This window comes from Aquila chrysaetos, chromosome 15 (assembly GCF_900496995.4).
Source record: "Aquila chrysaetos chrysaetos chromosome 15, bAquChr1.4, whole genome shotgun sequence".
NCBI lineage: Eukaryota > Metazoa > Chordata > Aves > Accipitriformes > Accipitridae > Aquila > Aquila chrysaetos.
In genome coordinates, this window is record NC_044018.1 from 23,909,308 (window position 1) to 23,923,961 (window position 14,654).

At 36.9% G+C, this 14,654-nt stretch overlaps 1 protein-coding gene across 1 annotated transcript in view; it reads right to left on the minus strand.

Moving 5' to 3' along the window:
- CSMD1 (CUB and Sushi multiple domains 1) overlaps nucleotides 1–14,654 on the minus strand; it is a 1,239,551-nt gene that overhangs the window by 68,698 nt on the left and 1,156,199 nt on the right. The window contains exons 51-52 of the mRNA XM_030037616.2: nucleotides 11,480–11,674; nucleotides 8,416–8,589 (exon numbers count right to left, since the gene is read on the minus strand). Of these exons, the coding sequence (XP_029893476.1) occupies nucleotides 8,416–8,589; nucleotides 11,480–11,674 (369 nt within the window). The remainder of the gene's footprint in view (nucleotides 1–8,415; nucleotides 8,590–11,479; nucleotides 11,675–14,654) is intronic.

The window sequence follows — 14,654 nt, forward strand, 5'->3', positions numbered from 1 at the left end:
ATTCATGTCAAAATTATAATGAACACTTCTTTATATTGCTTTCCAATGTGGTCAGTACACTTTGAAATAGCCACCTTTTCCAGACGGATGAAGGCATGGAAAGGAAGGAATGTCTACCAGCACTGTTTCCTCCTTAGTTATATCAGCTGCTGTTAAACAATACAGAACACACTACTCCAGATTAATAGCACTCTTGGCACTAAGGAAGCCAAGTAATGATTTTCTTCTCCCTAGATTCTTCATTCTGTTTGAAAACAGAGCTGCTCAGCAGGAAACTGTTTCTCTTTACTGATTAAAGAGGAGAAAAAAAGTTCAATTTTTTGGTGACACTGATTAATTACGACTGGCAATAATTTCATCTGAAACTATGCTAAGTCCTCATTTTGAGATGTGAGGACAGGGACCCGAGGCTCATGTCTGCTGCTAGAATGGGGGGGGGGTGATGTTCTGTGCTGTATCCATCAACAGCAAGCTTGTTTGTAATTTAGCTTCTTTGGGATTGAATCTCCTTTCTAATAAAGACCCTTTAATAATGCTAGGCAGTGTACTTCATTTACGCTTAATGGCTCTTCTAAAACACCAGAATGGTAAAACACATGCCACTTGATTACTTTTTTCATACATACAGGATTATTATAATAATCTTAATTGTAGGATTGCTGATGTCTTTAAGGAGACATTGTGATATTCTGTGAATTTGTTGAAGAAAGTATGAATGTAAGGTTTTCACACCCAACTTCTCATACAGCTACTCTTCCCCTGACAAGGACTATGGCAACAGAGAGTAACACGGACATTGAAAGTGTATTTTTGTCCTTGAAGTGTCTCATGGAATAATTTACATTATTGATCTCAGTCCAAATTAGTAATATGAACCCCCTTACCATTCTCTCTCCTCCAGCCTCGCTCAGCCTCTCCTTGTCTATCACATCCTGCAGCCCCCAGCCCCTTAATGGGCCCTTCCCCCAGACTTGCTTCAGCTTCCAGTACCTCTCTTGGATGGTGGAGGACACAAAAACTACGCACAGTTTTCCACATGAGTGCTGAAGAGGAAATAATAACCGTGACCCACTGACTACACTGCTGCTCAGAGTCCAGTCTGTGATCTTCTTTACTGCAAGGCCACACTTTTAACTCTTGTTCAGCCTTGCCACTAGGTCACCTGGGTTGCTTTCTGTAAAGCTTCTCTCCACCCAGTCAGTTCCAAGCCAGTACTCATGAATGGCATTATTCTAGGAAAAGTGCAGGATTCTGTATCTGTTGAACTTTGTGGGCTTCTTGTTGGCCCATTCCCCCAGACTCCCAAGGTCCCTCTGTCTAGCAATCCAGCATATCAACTGTTGTCCCATCATTTAGTGGCATCCTTAAACTTGCTGCACCCCAGCCTGTTATCCAAGTCACTGACAGAGGCTGGATAGTATTGGCCTCAGTATTCATCCTCAGTATCCACTGGCTACTAGTCATACTTTGAATCATGAAACACTACCCTCAGAGTTTGTTGGTTCAACTAGTTTCCCACCCATTTTGTAGTCCCCCCATCCAGTCCCTGTCTTCGCAATTTGACTACAAGGATATTATGGGAGACTGTTTCAAAAGTTTTGCTACAACGCGAAGTGAAAGAACTCTACTGCTGAAATCCACTGAAAACTACATCGGATGAGACAGTCATTGGAAAAGGCAGTAAGATTATTAAGGTTTGTTTTGATTGTTCCATCCTTTCCATTCCCAGCTATTTTCTTGTTTTCCCTATGCCTTGAAATGGACTTAGTTCCTAATACTTGCTCCCAAATTTCTTCCACTGAGGTGAAACAGCTAGCCTCTTGCCTTCTTTGGAAACCTGATGTTAAAATTGGGGTTTTTTCCAGTAATTGCAGTTGTTCCCATCTTTCAAGCATGGTAGAAAGAGGCCTCACAATGACATATGCATCACCTCGGACTTACCCAGTCAAATCATATATATTAGTTCTGTTTATTTGTGTAGTTCCTTAATTGATTCCCTCTACTGCTCTATCATCTCTCCCCCCTAAACGTACTACTAGGAGTAACTAATTCACGGCCTGGTTAATCTACAGCCTAGATGAACTATGTACTAGAGCAGAGGTATACCTCAGTTTTAATCAGAATTTCTTCTAAAGAAAACAATTCTTCATGGCCCTACATACTCAGGCATTGGGACAATTCTGAAAATTGTCATTCAGGCAATTGGGACAATGGCAGATTTGGGGAAAGGAAATCTATGAAACAGATGCAAAATGGGAAAAGAGAAGCTGTATTTATACAAAATAGAGTGGAATACATCTGTTTTTGGGTTTTTTTTTAATTTTTCTAGACCTAAAGGGTGAAGAATTGAAAAGCAGTTGCTGCACTGAAGCCAAACACAGGGAACCACAGGAAATTTCAAGAAGAAAGATAGCTGAGATGTGCCAAATAGCATAATGCAAAATACAAAATATTATGTACTTTCTCTTAAAGGGGAATTTAACAAGTTGCTGGACTTACTATGTGAGTCATTTCATTTACAGATCATTCCAGCTAGTGGATTTAATGATTTTTCTGAGAATTTTGACTTATTTAAATTAAATATTCCTACAGCTTGAGAACTGCAAGAGCAGTGCAATAACACAAAATGTATGTAATTTTCCCATCAAGTAAAATTAGATTAAAAGAAAATTAAGGAGGCTTCTAGTGGATTCTTTAGTAAAATATGCTCTCAAGAATGAAGGAAATACTGTTCACATTGTTCAAGGTTGGTTCAGTAGTTTTAGTCTAAAACATCTGGAAAGCAAGATACAAATAATTCTATTCTATTTTAATAAGAATTTGAAATATAAGCCCATATCACAGTATCATACTGCAGTTTACCTATGAGTTATCAATTACAGGATCAGATATTTTTACACAAGCACAGTCATCAGCAGCATTTTTTCACACTGATAAATGTAGAGAATTATATATATTATAGAATTACATAAGATATGGAATTTTACTTTTTTTGGAAAATAAAAGTGCTAAAAATTCATGAAAATGGAATGGAGTAGATATTATACTTAAGTTTAGATTTTGAAGTATGCCCTTGACTTGTTTATGTATAGTTTTGCACCTGAAAGTCATAAAAAGTCAGTAAAAATATCTGTTCAGGAAAACACTTTAGTCCATGATTAAATGCCACCAATACTAGAGAAAGAGTTAAGCAAACTCTTAAGTGTTTCCAATTTGATCTATGCCTTACATGTATGTATGGTCACCCCCCACACAAAGCATAGACACAAACACATATGTTTTGTGACTTATAGGTGCAATTATTCTTGGAAGGAAAAAAGGGGAAGAGATATGAAATATCAGCTGTGTGAGTAATTGAGTGAAACTGAAAAAAAAATCTTGCCTAACAATTCTTATTTATCCTTGTATAACTAAGAAAAAATACACATAATTTTAACTACCTGAAGACTTAGGTCTTATATTTAGCCTTGGACTCTAGTTAATGAGTCATTGGTTTTAACTTTCTTTTGAGAAAAGTAATAAGGACTTGACAAACTTGACAAACCCTTTCCCAAGATACAGAAATTAGTGTACTCAGCTGGCCTGAAATCATAAATTGATTCTACACAGACCAGTGGGTAACATAAAGTGATACCTATTTTCATCTACAGCTGTCCTGAATTACATTCATGCAGGTACAGTGTAGGTAAAAAGAATCTCTGACTCATTATCATTCCTTTGAAATGGAAAGGCTCATTCAGAGCTCCCTGGGTGTCTGCCTCCTGATTTTCACAGGCTTCAGGTAAGTCCTAAAGGCACCTCTGAAATAAATTTGGTGCATGCTGTCCTTGAAATTTAGGAATACACAACTGGTGGCATTCACATCATCTAGCTTTAAAATTTAAGAATTTACCTTTCCTGAATTGCTCTCTGGAGGAGCCTGCATAGTTCCATTGACCTTGTTGGGAATTTAGGATCTTAGATTGTACTCTAAATTGCATCTAAATTAGGTGTCTAAAGTACATGGTGTGAAAATCCCTTATGTGAGAGAATGTAGAGAGGCAGAAAGAGATTTAGTAGCAGAAATATAACCTTCTGCAGCATGCATGTGATGATAACTCAAATTTAGACTTTCACACGCAGAGCTGTGCAGATTTTTGGCGCTATAGAGCTTGTCTGATTTTGAAATAGCAAAGACTAAACAGTGATTAACAACCTTCCAGCTCTAAAAGTGATCTTCTTTGTCTAGTGAGGTAGATCCATGCATTTACAAGCTCTAAGCATAGGGTTGCATTCAGCAATGCAATCAATCAAATAGAAACTGAAGTCCATCAAATTTTTTAGAAAAATAATTGGGAAGTATCGTAAGACAAGCATTGCTCTTACTGCATTAATAGTTCCTGCAAGAGGTCCTGTGTTCATTACAAGTGGGAATAGATCTGTAGAAATCATTCAAAATGCAGACAGTCAGGTGGAAAAAAAAAAAAGTTATTAGTTATGACCAATGGGATAAGATAATGGATACCAATTTCAATCAATTTCAATGCAGATTTGTAAAAAACTGAAACAGACAAAATCCAACAGCAAATCACTCCTGGAGAAGAAAATGATTAATTCATATAAATGAAATTCAAGCTGTATATAAATACTGGCTTTCCTAACTATGAGATCTTGTAAACTTATTAGCTGCTTCCCAAAGAGTTAAAAGCGTCACTGTGTGTAGTTTTTAAACCGATTTCAAGAATAAACTGTTTGCTATCTAAGTCCTGTACTGATCAGTTCTTCTCCATCTCTATGCTATTTGAATCCAAATTTATGGCTACCATAGACAATCTTCTGGGGTGTTCAGTGGTAAAATATATTTCTCAGTAGTCAGAATAGAAGAAAAAAAAATCTTTTCCAGCCTTCCATGAGCAGGAGTTATTTATAATACAAACAGAATCCACTGAGATTTGTATATTATTTAGTTTGTATATTTTGGCAGGTAAATTATCCTGTGTGTATAGCCTTTCAAAAAAGAAAAGCAGTACATAAGTACTAATCCTGTTGTTATTGATCAGATGATGAAGTGCTATTTCAGGTTAGTCAAAATGAATGAATGCTAACACATATCTTTATGCTCGAAATTATTAAATGCAGGTGCGAGGCACTACACTGGCAATGAATGGTATAACACACTGCAAAAACCTGAGGGGTAATAGCTCTTTTTTTACAATATAGCTTGTGTGTTTGCAACAGAAGAAAGGGCTGAGGAAAATACTCCTACACATGCAAATTTGAGGCTGTTGGATCTTCACAGTTGCAGTTCCAACATCTTTTAAAAGTCAGCCTCAGTCCAGGGATAACCTGACACCAGTAGGAAGCTGATGTATCTTCACATGCAAACCTCTTACATAGTTCCACTGTGGAACTGATGAACTTATGTATGTGAAAAAGTAATGCTGAAGCATAGCATTCCCCTAACCAGCACCTTAGTGGAATTCTTTTTCCTAGGTAAAAAAAAAAAGATGTATTTTACTCCTTTACTGCTCTAAATATCAAAATGAGTAGTAATTAAAGTATAGTCCATTTATGCCATTATTTCCTATATCAAAATGACATCATGTTTAATACAGCACATTTTAAATTGAAAAGTAAAGTGTATGGAATTGAAAATATACCAAGCCAGAGAAGTGTTTTTCCTCTTCACAAAATTTGCCAGAAACAACTACGTCTTGCTGGGAACTCACTAATAACAAACTGCCATGTAGAAGCTAGGTTAGCTCTATCAGACAATGGTTACTACTTCTGACCACCCCGTAGTTTAAGAGATGACATACTGTAAAACTATATTCACAAAAACTGTACTACAAACATTACTGTTGCAAAATGAAGGACTCAATCGGGAATACATGATCAAAGGTTATAAAATCTTAACTGAGATTTGAATTACATGATCTCATGCTATTTTCTGAAAAGATTCTGCCTTCATTTTCCTTGCTGCTACAGCCTAGTATCTGAATTGAAACAAGAAAAGGCAATCGACATGGCAAGTAGGACACAAAGACTGAGATTTTATCCCTGTCTCTGAGAGAAGACTCCTATATTTCTGTATTTCATCTATAACCCAATACATCAAATTGTCTTTTCTATACAGATGAAGAATAGAGTTAATATGCAGCTGATTAACTCCACATTCTCTTTCATCAAGGTTCGATTATTATGCTTTTGTCTGTTAGTGCATTACTGTCTTGTGGTTTGCAACCTGTTTAAAAATATTTTCTCTAGAAGAATTTTCAGACATTAAAGATCTTCAGAAATGCAGGATGTTCTCACTAGTACTCTGTTAAAAATCATGTTTATCTAAAGATACTTGCTATTCTTTTTCCTTAATAACCTGCTAAGATGAAATTTCTGACACTTGAAAATTGTTTTTTTGAAGACGTGATTGAGTTGGTATGTGGTCCTATCACACCTGGTTATTGGGATGCAGATGTTCTTCTTTTCTTTTAATAGAATATTCTACCAGGGGAATGTTGCTGTGTTTTAAAATGCAGCTCTGATCTTCTATGTTTTCCTCAGGGGAACTGTAGCCATTTCTTTCAGTTTTGCACCTTGGTGAGAGCATGAACTCAAAGATCCATAACTGCAAACACCCTTTATGATGGTACTATGAAGTAACTTTGCTTAGAAATGTAAGGCAAACCAGCACAGACTGCCTACTTATCACTTACATCTACAAGGTAACGAGCACCAGCAACCTGATATGCCAGAAATCATATGCATGTCTGTCTGAACACAGAAAGACAGTGACGCTATTGACATTGAGAAAGTTAAGAATGGATTCAGGTGTCTAAGAATGCTCAGCAACCTTTCATTATCAGTTCCTTGGGTGTATGTAAAACTTCTTTCTCACAGATCCATACTGACAAAAACTTATTGTAAATGTAGATGTCAGGTTTATTTTGACTTGGTTCATGGAATTGACAACATCAGGGATTCTTCAGACAGCATGAAGGTTTGAAGAAGTGATGCTTAGAAAAAGTTTTTTTTCAGTTTCGTTTTGAATTCATTTCTTCAGATAGGGCAAAAGTATGTTGGTCTTCATGAGATACTGCAGAACATATCTATCCACACTCTTTTAGTGGGATGTTTTGAAGATACCAAGATCAGAGGAAGATAACTGGCATTTTATTTTTCACGTGCGAAATTGTCATGTTAATATAGTTTTTAAAAACTTAACATTTTTACAAAGTAGGACGACAAGGGATTTTGTAATTTAGAAATGAATCAGCATAATTTATTTAAAAGCTTTAAGTCAAATGTTACTGTTAGACATGTATCAAATTATTCAAACACTGCTCTAGCCTACCTGAAAATTTTACAAGAAGTGAGTTCTGGATAGAGAATAATTTCTGACAATTCATGTTACAGCTACTATCATTTCCTTATAAAGCAATGCTTTTACTGTTTCATTGCTGCAAAAAACAGGAATATGGATTATTCTGGATAATGATATCTTAGTTACTCAAGTTGTTTTGTTTTGTTTTTTAAAACAATTAATTATTTCCTCTGTAAAACAATTCAATTCTTGCATATGATAGATGGTCAAACTGTTTTGTTTAAAAGGTACTAGGCAGGCATGGAATACTTTGTGTTCTGCTAAAAGGATGTGGCTAGGCAGCAGAGAAGAAAGCTGCTTTTTAAGTGAGGCTGAACTCTAGAGAAGAAAGAAGAGATTCCTCCTTTCCTGCGAGCAACTGAGTACATTCAGCTGTGAGGCAAGAAGAAAATCTGCAAAACGAGGGCAGACAAAACAAATAAAAGATTCCAGAAATAAATATACTGTCCACAACCAAGAATACAGCCACTGCTGAGCCTCAAAGGTAACTGAAAAAGAAAAGAGTTTTCTTATGTCTATATTAGGAGTGCAAACCAACATGAGTGGATCTGAAGAATAGAGTTGGGATGAGAACTTAAGGTCCAAACTCAGGGTTTGGAAGGGTGTTGGCTTTGCTTTACTTTGGGCTGTCTCTTGTCTACTTCCCTTGACTGAATGTTCAATATGCTGAAAGCTCATTTGTAGTTGGGATGCATCAGGAATACTCCTGAACTGAAGCTCATCTTCCAGCTTAGTTTCATCACACACCCTGTGACTGCTCCACAAAGCAAATCAAAGTACTGTAAATGCGGGCAATCACTTGAGTCACTTAAAAAAACCCCGCTGGTCCAAAGAGCATTCCAACAACATCAAATATAATCTAACTTCTAATAAAAAGTTATATGCTTGTAGAATAGTATAAAATCATATGCAGTACACACTATTTCTGTATTTAAGATACCTTTATTTTTCATTTATTTAAAAATGCTGTTGCTTGATAAAAGCTGAATTCCAGTACTTGATACTGTGTTTGCTTAAAACAAAACAAAAGAAAAAACAGAAATTTGTTTTTTTACCTAGGCATTGGGTTTCAGTACCACTCCAGAGACCGTTTGCCAAGCATTCTCTCACGTGAGAACCAACTAATGTGTATCCTGTGTTACAGGTGAATATTGCAGTAGCTCCATACACTGTTAAGGTTCCAATCTTATTTCCATTTGGTGGAGACGGAAGACCACCACAGGAGATAACTAGGAAAAAAGCCAAACAGAACAAACTGAAATATGAAAACACTTTTCATAATTTCTTAGACAGGAAGACAATATACCACCTCACATTTTCTTAAAAAGTAAATGTAATAGGAGTGAGTTGTATTCCATAGTAAGGGTTTAAAATTATGCTTGATTTGGCAACACATGTTCTAAATTTGAAAATTCATTAGGATATCTTCACATCTTGACAGCAGCTTAAACACAATCTGTATTTCCAGCTCTGAAACAAGGGAATTACATGAATGCCTGGGAAGGTTGTGGTTATATTCCATGTGTACATACTCCTGGCTACTCCCCAAATACACCTTCTCTGGCCATTTTAAGTTTTATGTCTGTTTAAAGATATTGCCTTTTTTAACATGTAGTACTCTGAATTGTTATGAACTGTCTTTTTCCTTATTCCCAACTACTATTCATAACCATACAACATATATGGTAGTCTATTTCCTAAAACTATAAATCTGTTTTTTCTTAAGGCTAGGCTTGACCCATTATCACAGAAGCCTTCTGTAGCATAAGCTGCAACCCACAGCTATTACAGGCACCACATGAGAAATTACCTTTTAAGAATGTATCAAAATCTAATTTAATTAAAACCATCCTGTTATGTCTTTTGTTTCTAGAAAAATATATCAATAATATTGTAATTTAAGATGCAGACCAATGCCTTCAAGAGCTTCAATTGTATTTTATTATATCTTAGCATAAATCATGGTTTTATTTTCAAAAGCATGTTAATCACAACTAAACTTCCTATCTGAAACCTCAAAGCCATGTTCTTCTATATTTTAAAAGGTTCACTATAGAAAACAACATGGAAATGGGTAGAAGTTGGATAAAATCAAGTACATACCACTGTGCAGTTAACTCAGTCATAATCAGAATATATGTGATCAAAGTTTCTTATGCACGTAAGGCTTCCAGAGGTGGATAAGAATCCTTTTGACTACAATCAAGTCACATTAATGTAATTTGTGGAGTAGGCTAACACTGTAACCTCTAATGCTAATGCTGATTATTAATTACACTTATCCCTATGTTAAAAAAATCAAATTCTTTTTCTAAAATGCAACAGAATGAATTGTTCTAAACATATTACAAATGCTTTATTATTTTAAATTACAGTGATTACAGTTAAAAATAAGTAAAATACATAATACTGAGCCACCTCATGATTTGTTAGGCAGCTGTTCAGCATATTCTTAAACAAATAAAATAAATTTACTATTTAGGTTTCTCTTAATCCAGAACCCCCTTAATTAGACATACTATTCACAAGTAGATATTGATAAATATGATCTAAATGCCTTACCATCAGTGTTTCAATTAGCTTTCCTGCTACTTCAGAAATATAAACAGCTAGAATCTATATTTGTATCACCTATCCTTAGCATGTGAATGACAGACAGAAAGTAAACACTAGACTCCTCAAAATACTCTACAGTGTATTTCTGGATCTTAATGATCTGTATCCAATGGAAATAGTACTGAACATTTATTGGGGGATGAAATTTGCCATAATTAAATCCTCTAAAGAGGGCAAAATAATTTACCTGTCTTATAAATAAACTAATATACCTTCAATCAGCAACATCTTGGGTTTCTGTATCTACCTAATACTTTGCTTTGTGTTAACTGCATCCCATATTGGTCATCCCATTTTCTGCTTACATAGAAATTCTGTAATTGTAGAGGTTGATCAAGAAGAGCTTTTGAAAGACTTCTCAGCAGCTGAACAGTAGCTGCATATTAGGCAGCAAATACAAAACTAGGGTTTTTAGTAAGTGTGCACAAAAGGAAAGGGCCACAATTGCAGTTAATAGAATAAAAAAAATCATTAGTTTTAAATTTGAAAAGAAAATTGATATAGCTATTAGTGATTTATAAGAGTTATAGAAGAGTCACCTTATTTTTCCAATTGAGTATTTTCAAAAGAAAATTTTCCCCAGACAAAACTAATGGAATAAACCAGAACCAATAATCTTCCACAACCCATCATTATTTAGATAAGATCAAATACACTGCTTTCATGTATGTGTCATACTGATTGCTGTTACAGGTAGCTCGTTGAGCCTTGTTCTGAAAACATCTCAAATCATTTTTTTCTTTTCTAGAAAATAAATATTGTTTTATATTATTTTTAGTTAAATGGTGTACATCCTTCTTTGTTCTCTTTTCTATATTCTTCTTTTCCCATGCTAGCATCATTCTCTAATACTGCCTCTGTAAATTCCGTGCCTTAGGTTTGTAGCCACATGCTTCCCAGTACTGGTGACAGATTTTGTCAATTTATACTTGAATCAGCCTTGGGAGCGATTCGGTAGCATCTGAGATGACTTTGGGTGTTCTGTCTAGCCTCCAGCTGCTGTTGAAGAAGGCTGAGAATCTCTCCCAAGTTGTCTTTACTATCTACCAGCTTAGATACTGCAATTTGTCTCATATGGCATTAGGAGCTTGTATTTAGGCAGATTAATTTTGTCTTCTGTTTGTCACGATATGTATATCATACTGAAGGTTTTGCTCAACCATTTGTTTGGAATATGAAAAGCTACCTGATGTTTATGTTCATTCCGTTATCACTATCATAGAATCGTATGAAATACTTTTGGTATCATTTGTCATAAGGTATTACTGACATATCTGCAGACTTGAGACAGTTTGACAGAGCAGAATGATTCTGTTCTCTTTTCTTAAAAAATACCAGAAGGTATAATTTAGTAAGCTGCTCACCTGATCCCTAGAATTCTTTCCTACAGTGCTGCCATAAAAATTCTCTTATTGATTCAGCTTGTTTCAGAATTGCCATTCCCAAATATTTTCTAACATTAGAAACTTCACTGAATCAAAAAAAAAAAAAAAAGTTCCTTACCCTTACAACTTGGCCTTTCATTGCCTACGCTCCAGGTTCCATTAGTCCGGCACTGTATGAGTCTTCGACCCAATAAATAATATCCAGGACTGCAGCTGAGCATGACTTGAGCTCCATACTCATTCAGTGACCCAGAAATCAGTCTCCAGACAACATGTTCTGAGAGCAGAGTCTCTATGCTGGGACAAGTTACAGCTGTGAAGAAAGGACACTTAAATATTAGCATTCTACCCCAAAGTTTCTTCACAGATACATGTCTTGCCTTACTGGCAGAAGTTTTGCAAAGTAAACTTGAGCTTATTGTAAGCATTTTTGAAATACAAGTTCCAGGAAAAATAATGAACAATGTACAGTGAGTATTACAACTTGAGCAGGAGTTTGTAGTACATTTTCATTTAGTGAGATGCAGTGGAACAATGATATACAGTTATGCTCTCTAATGAGATTTATTTAAAAATTTCAGAGACAAAAACACATCACAGACTGCAGTGGATGTAAAAGGGAAAGCAAATAATGCTACGCAATTTTTGCAAAGCCTTTATTTTTTTATCCATGATATTCACTTTAGAAAAGTTCTAACAAGTTCCCAAAACAGGTTGCCAAAAAAGCTGCTAACACACATTCAAATACTAATTACTATAAAATGGTATACTGTGGGTAGTCAGGAAAATTATTACATTCCAGTTTAGAACAGGTGACATAAAAAAATAAAGATAACATTTAGAGAGATTTTTAGACTGATTTCAGTTCTGTTGCTTTTAGTATTTCAGATTTCGTAAGAGAATTCAGCTACTGCCAGTACACAAGAATTGTAGTTTATGTTTTTCATAAGGCTTAATATAGCTACCAATCATATATAGAATTCTTAAATATTTTTCAGTTTCAATTTGATGCTCTGCAATTCAAGATGCACAGAATATTTACAATATTGACATGAATTCTAACTTAATGTGCCTATGTCTCTGTAAAGATTAATTAGTTTTATGAAAATATTTATGATTACTTTATTTAAAAATAGCTGTATTTGGTTTCCTATACCATGTTGTTCAGAACTTCCCTGCTATAGAAAAAGTCTGAATGAATTAGTGACTGTTTATGTCCCAACGAGTACTTTAGAAAAAATTACTACCCCAGGAACACTTGAGAAAAGCTGTACTTTCCAAGGAAAAACAAACAAAAAACCATGTAACAGAAATTTCGTTCCTTTTCTTTTGTTTTCCTTATATGTTGCTAAAAAAAAGTTGACAACTTTTCTAAATATTTGGTATACTTAGGAATCATTACCTCTGATCTTTTGTGCAATATACTCAAGTCACCACACTGTTCAGTGTAAGACAAAAGCATTAGGAGGAACTGTGTAAAAACCCCAAACTATACTGAAGAAATAAAAAGGAAGTCTGATTCTCATTTATGCTATAATAAATTTACACCATTCTACTAGGGAAAGGACTTATAAAGCTGACAAAAAATAATTACATATTCTGTAGACTTTACACTGTCTCAGAGGTATAAAGTGATTTTATCATGAGTATGAATGTGTGATGAAAAGGCCTAGTTCAGGCAATCAGTGTGTGATGGGTTGACCCTGGCTGGTTGCCAGGTGCCCACCAAAGCCGTTCTATCACTCCCCCTCCTCAGCTGGACAGGAGAGAGAAAATATAACAAAGGGCTCGTGGGTCGAGATAAGGACAGGAGAGATATCACTCACCACTTACTGTCATGGGCAAAACAGACTCAGCTTGGGGAAAATTAACTCAATTTATTACAAATCAACCAGAGTAGGGTAATGAGAAATAAAACCAAATCTCAGAACACCTTCCCTCCACCCCTCCCTTCTTCCTGGGCACAACTTCACTCCCGGATTCTCTGCCAACCCCCCCCAAGCAGCGCAGGGGGACGGGGAATGGGGTTTACGGTCAGTTCATCAGACGTTATTTCTGCCGCTTCATCCTCCTCAGGGGGAGGACTCCTCACACTCTTCCCCTGCTCCAGCATGGGGTCCCTCCCACGGGAGAGAGTCCTCCACGAACTTCTCCAAAGTGAGTCCTTCCCATGGGCTGCAGTTCTTCACAAACTGCTCCAGTGTGGGTCCCTTCCACGGGCTGCAGTCCTTCAGACACAGCCTGCTCCAGCGTGGGTCCCCCACGGGGTCACCAGTCCTGCCCGCAAACCTGCTCCAGCGTGGGCTCCTCTCTCCACGGGGCCACAGGTCCTGCCAGGAGCCTGCTCCAGCGTGGGCTTCCCACGGGGTCCCAGCCTCCTTCGGGCATCCCCCTGCTCCGGCGTGGGGTCCTCCCCAGGCTGCAGGTGGAGATCTGCTCCCCCGTGGACCTCCCTGGGCTGCAGGGGGACAGCCTGCCTCACCATGGTCTTCATCACCATGGGCTGCAGGGGAATCTCTGCTCCGGCGCCTGGAGCATCTCCTCCTCCTTCTGCACTGACCTGGGGGGCTGCAGGGCTGTTCCTCTCACATGTTCTCACTCCTTTTGCCAGCTGCCATTTACTGTACTTTCCCAACTTTTTTTCCTTCTTAAAAATGTTATCACAGAGGTGTTACCACTATCACTGATTGGCTCAGCCTTGGCCAGCGGCGGGTCCGTCTTAAAGCCGGCTGGCATTGGTTCTGTCGGACACAGGGGAAGTTTCCAGCAGTTTCTTACAGGAGCCACCCCTGTAACCTCCCCCGCCGCTACCAAAACCTTGCCATGCAAAGCCAATACAAATGAAATACAGGGAAAGCGACAGAACAATTCCTGTGAAAACCTAGATTTCCACCACTTTCCAGAATACCTTTGACAATGCTAGAATTATATATCTACCTTTTCCAATAGTTATCTTACCCATGGTAAATTCTAGCATCTAGGAAACACAGAGCTGGCACCACAGCATATCTGTGAAGATGTGTAAGAAGTTATGAAGGGGAAATCATCTGAAGAACTCCCAAATGACAGATTATAAGGTTACATTCAGTTGAAATTGTAGAATATTTTCTTAGGGTTTCTTTTTCAGTATATCTTGGAAGGATTGCCAGCGTACAATCACTTTGAAACTTAATCGGTCTTCACTTTGGTCTTTATAACAATATTCTGACTAGTGATGAACAATTTCCCAGGTTAAAGGAGGACTTCTTACTTTCTAATTTAATTTAATTTGATACTAATACTAAACTGTGTTT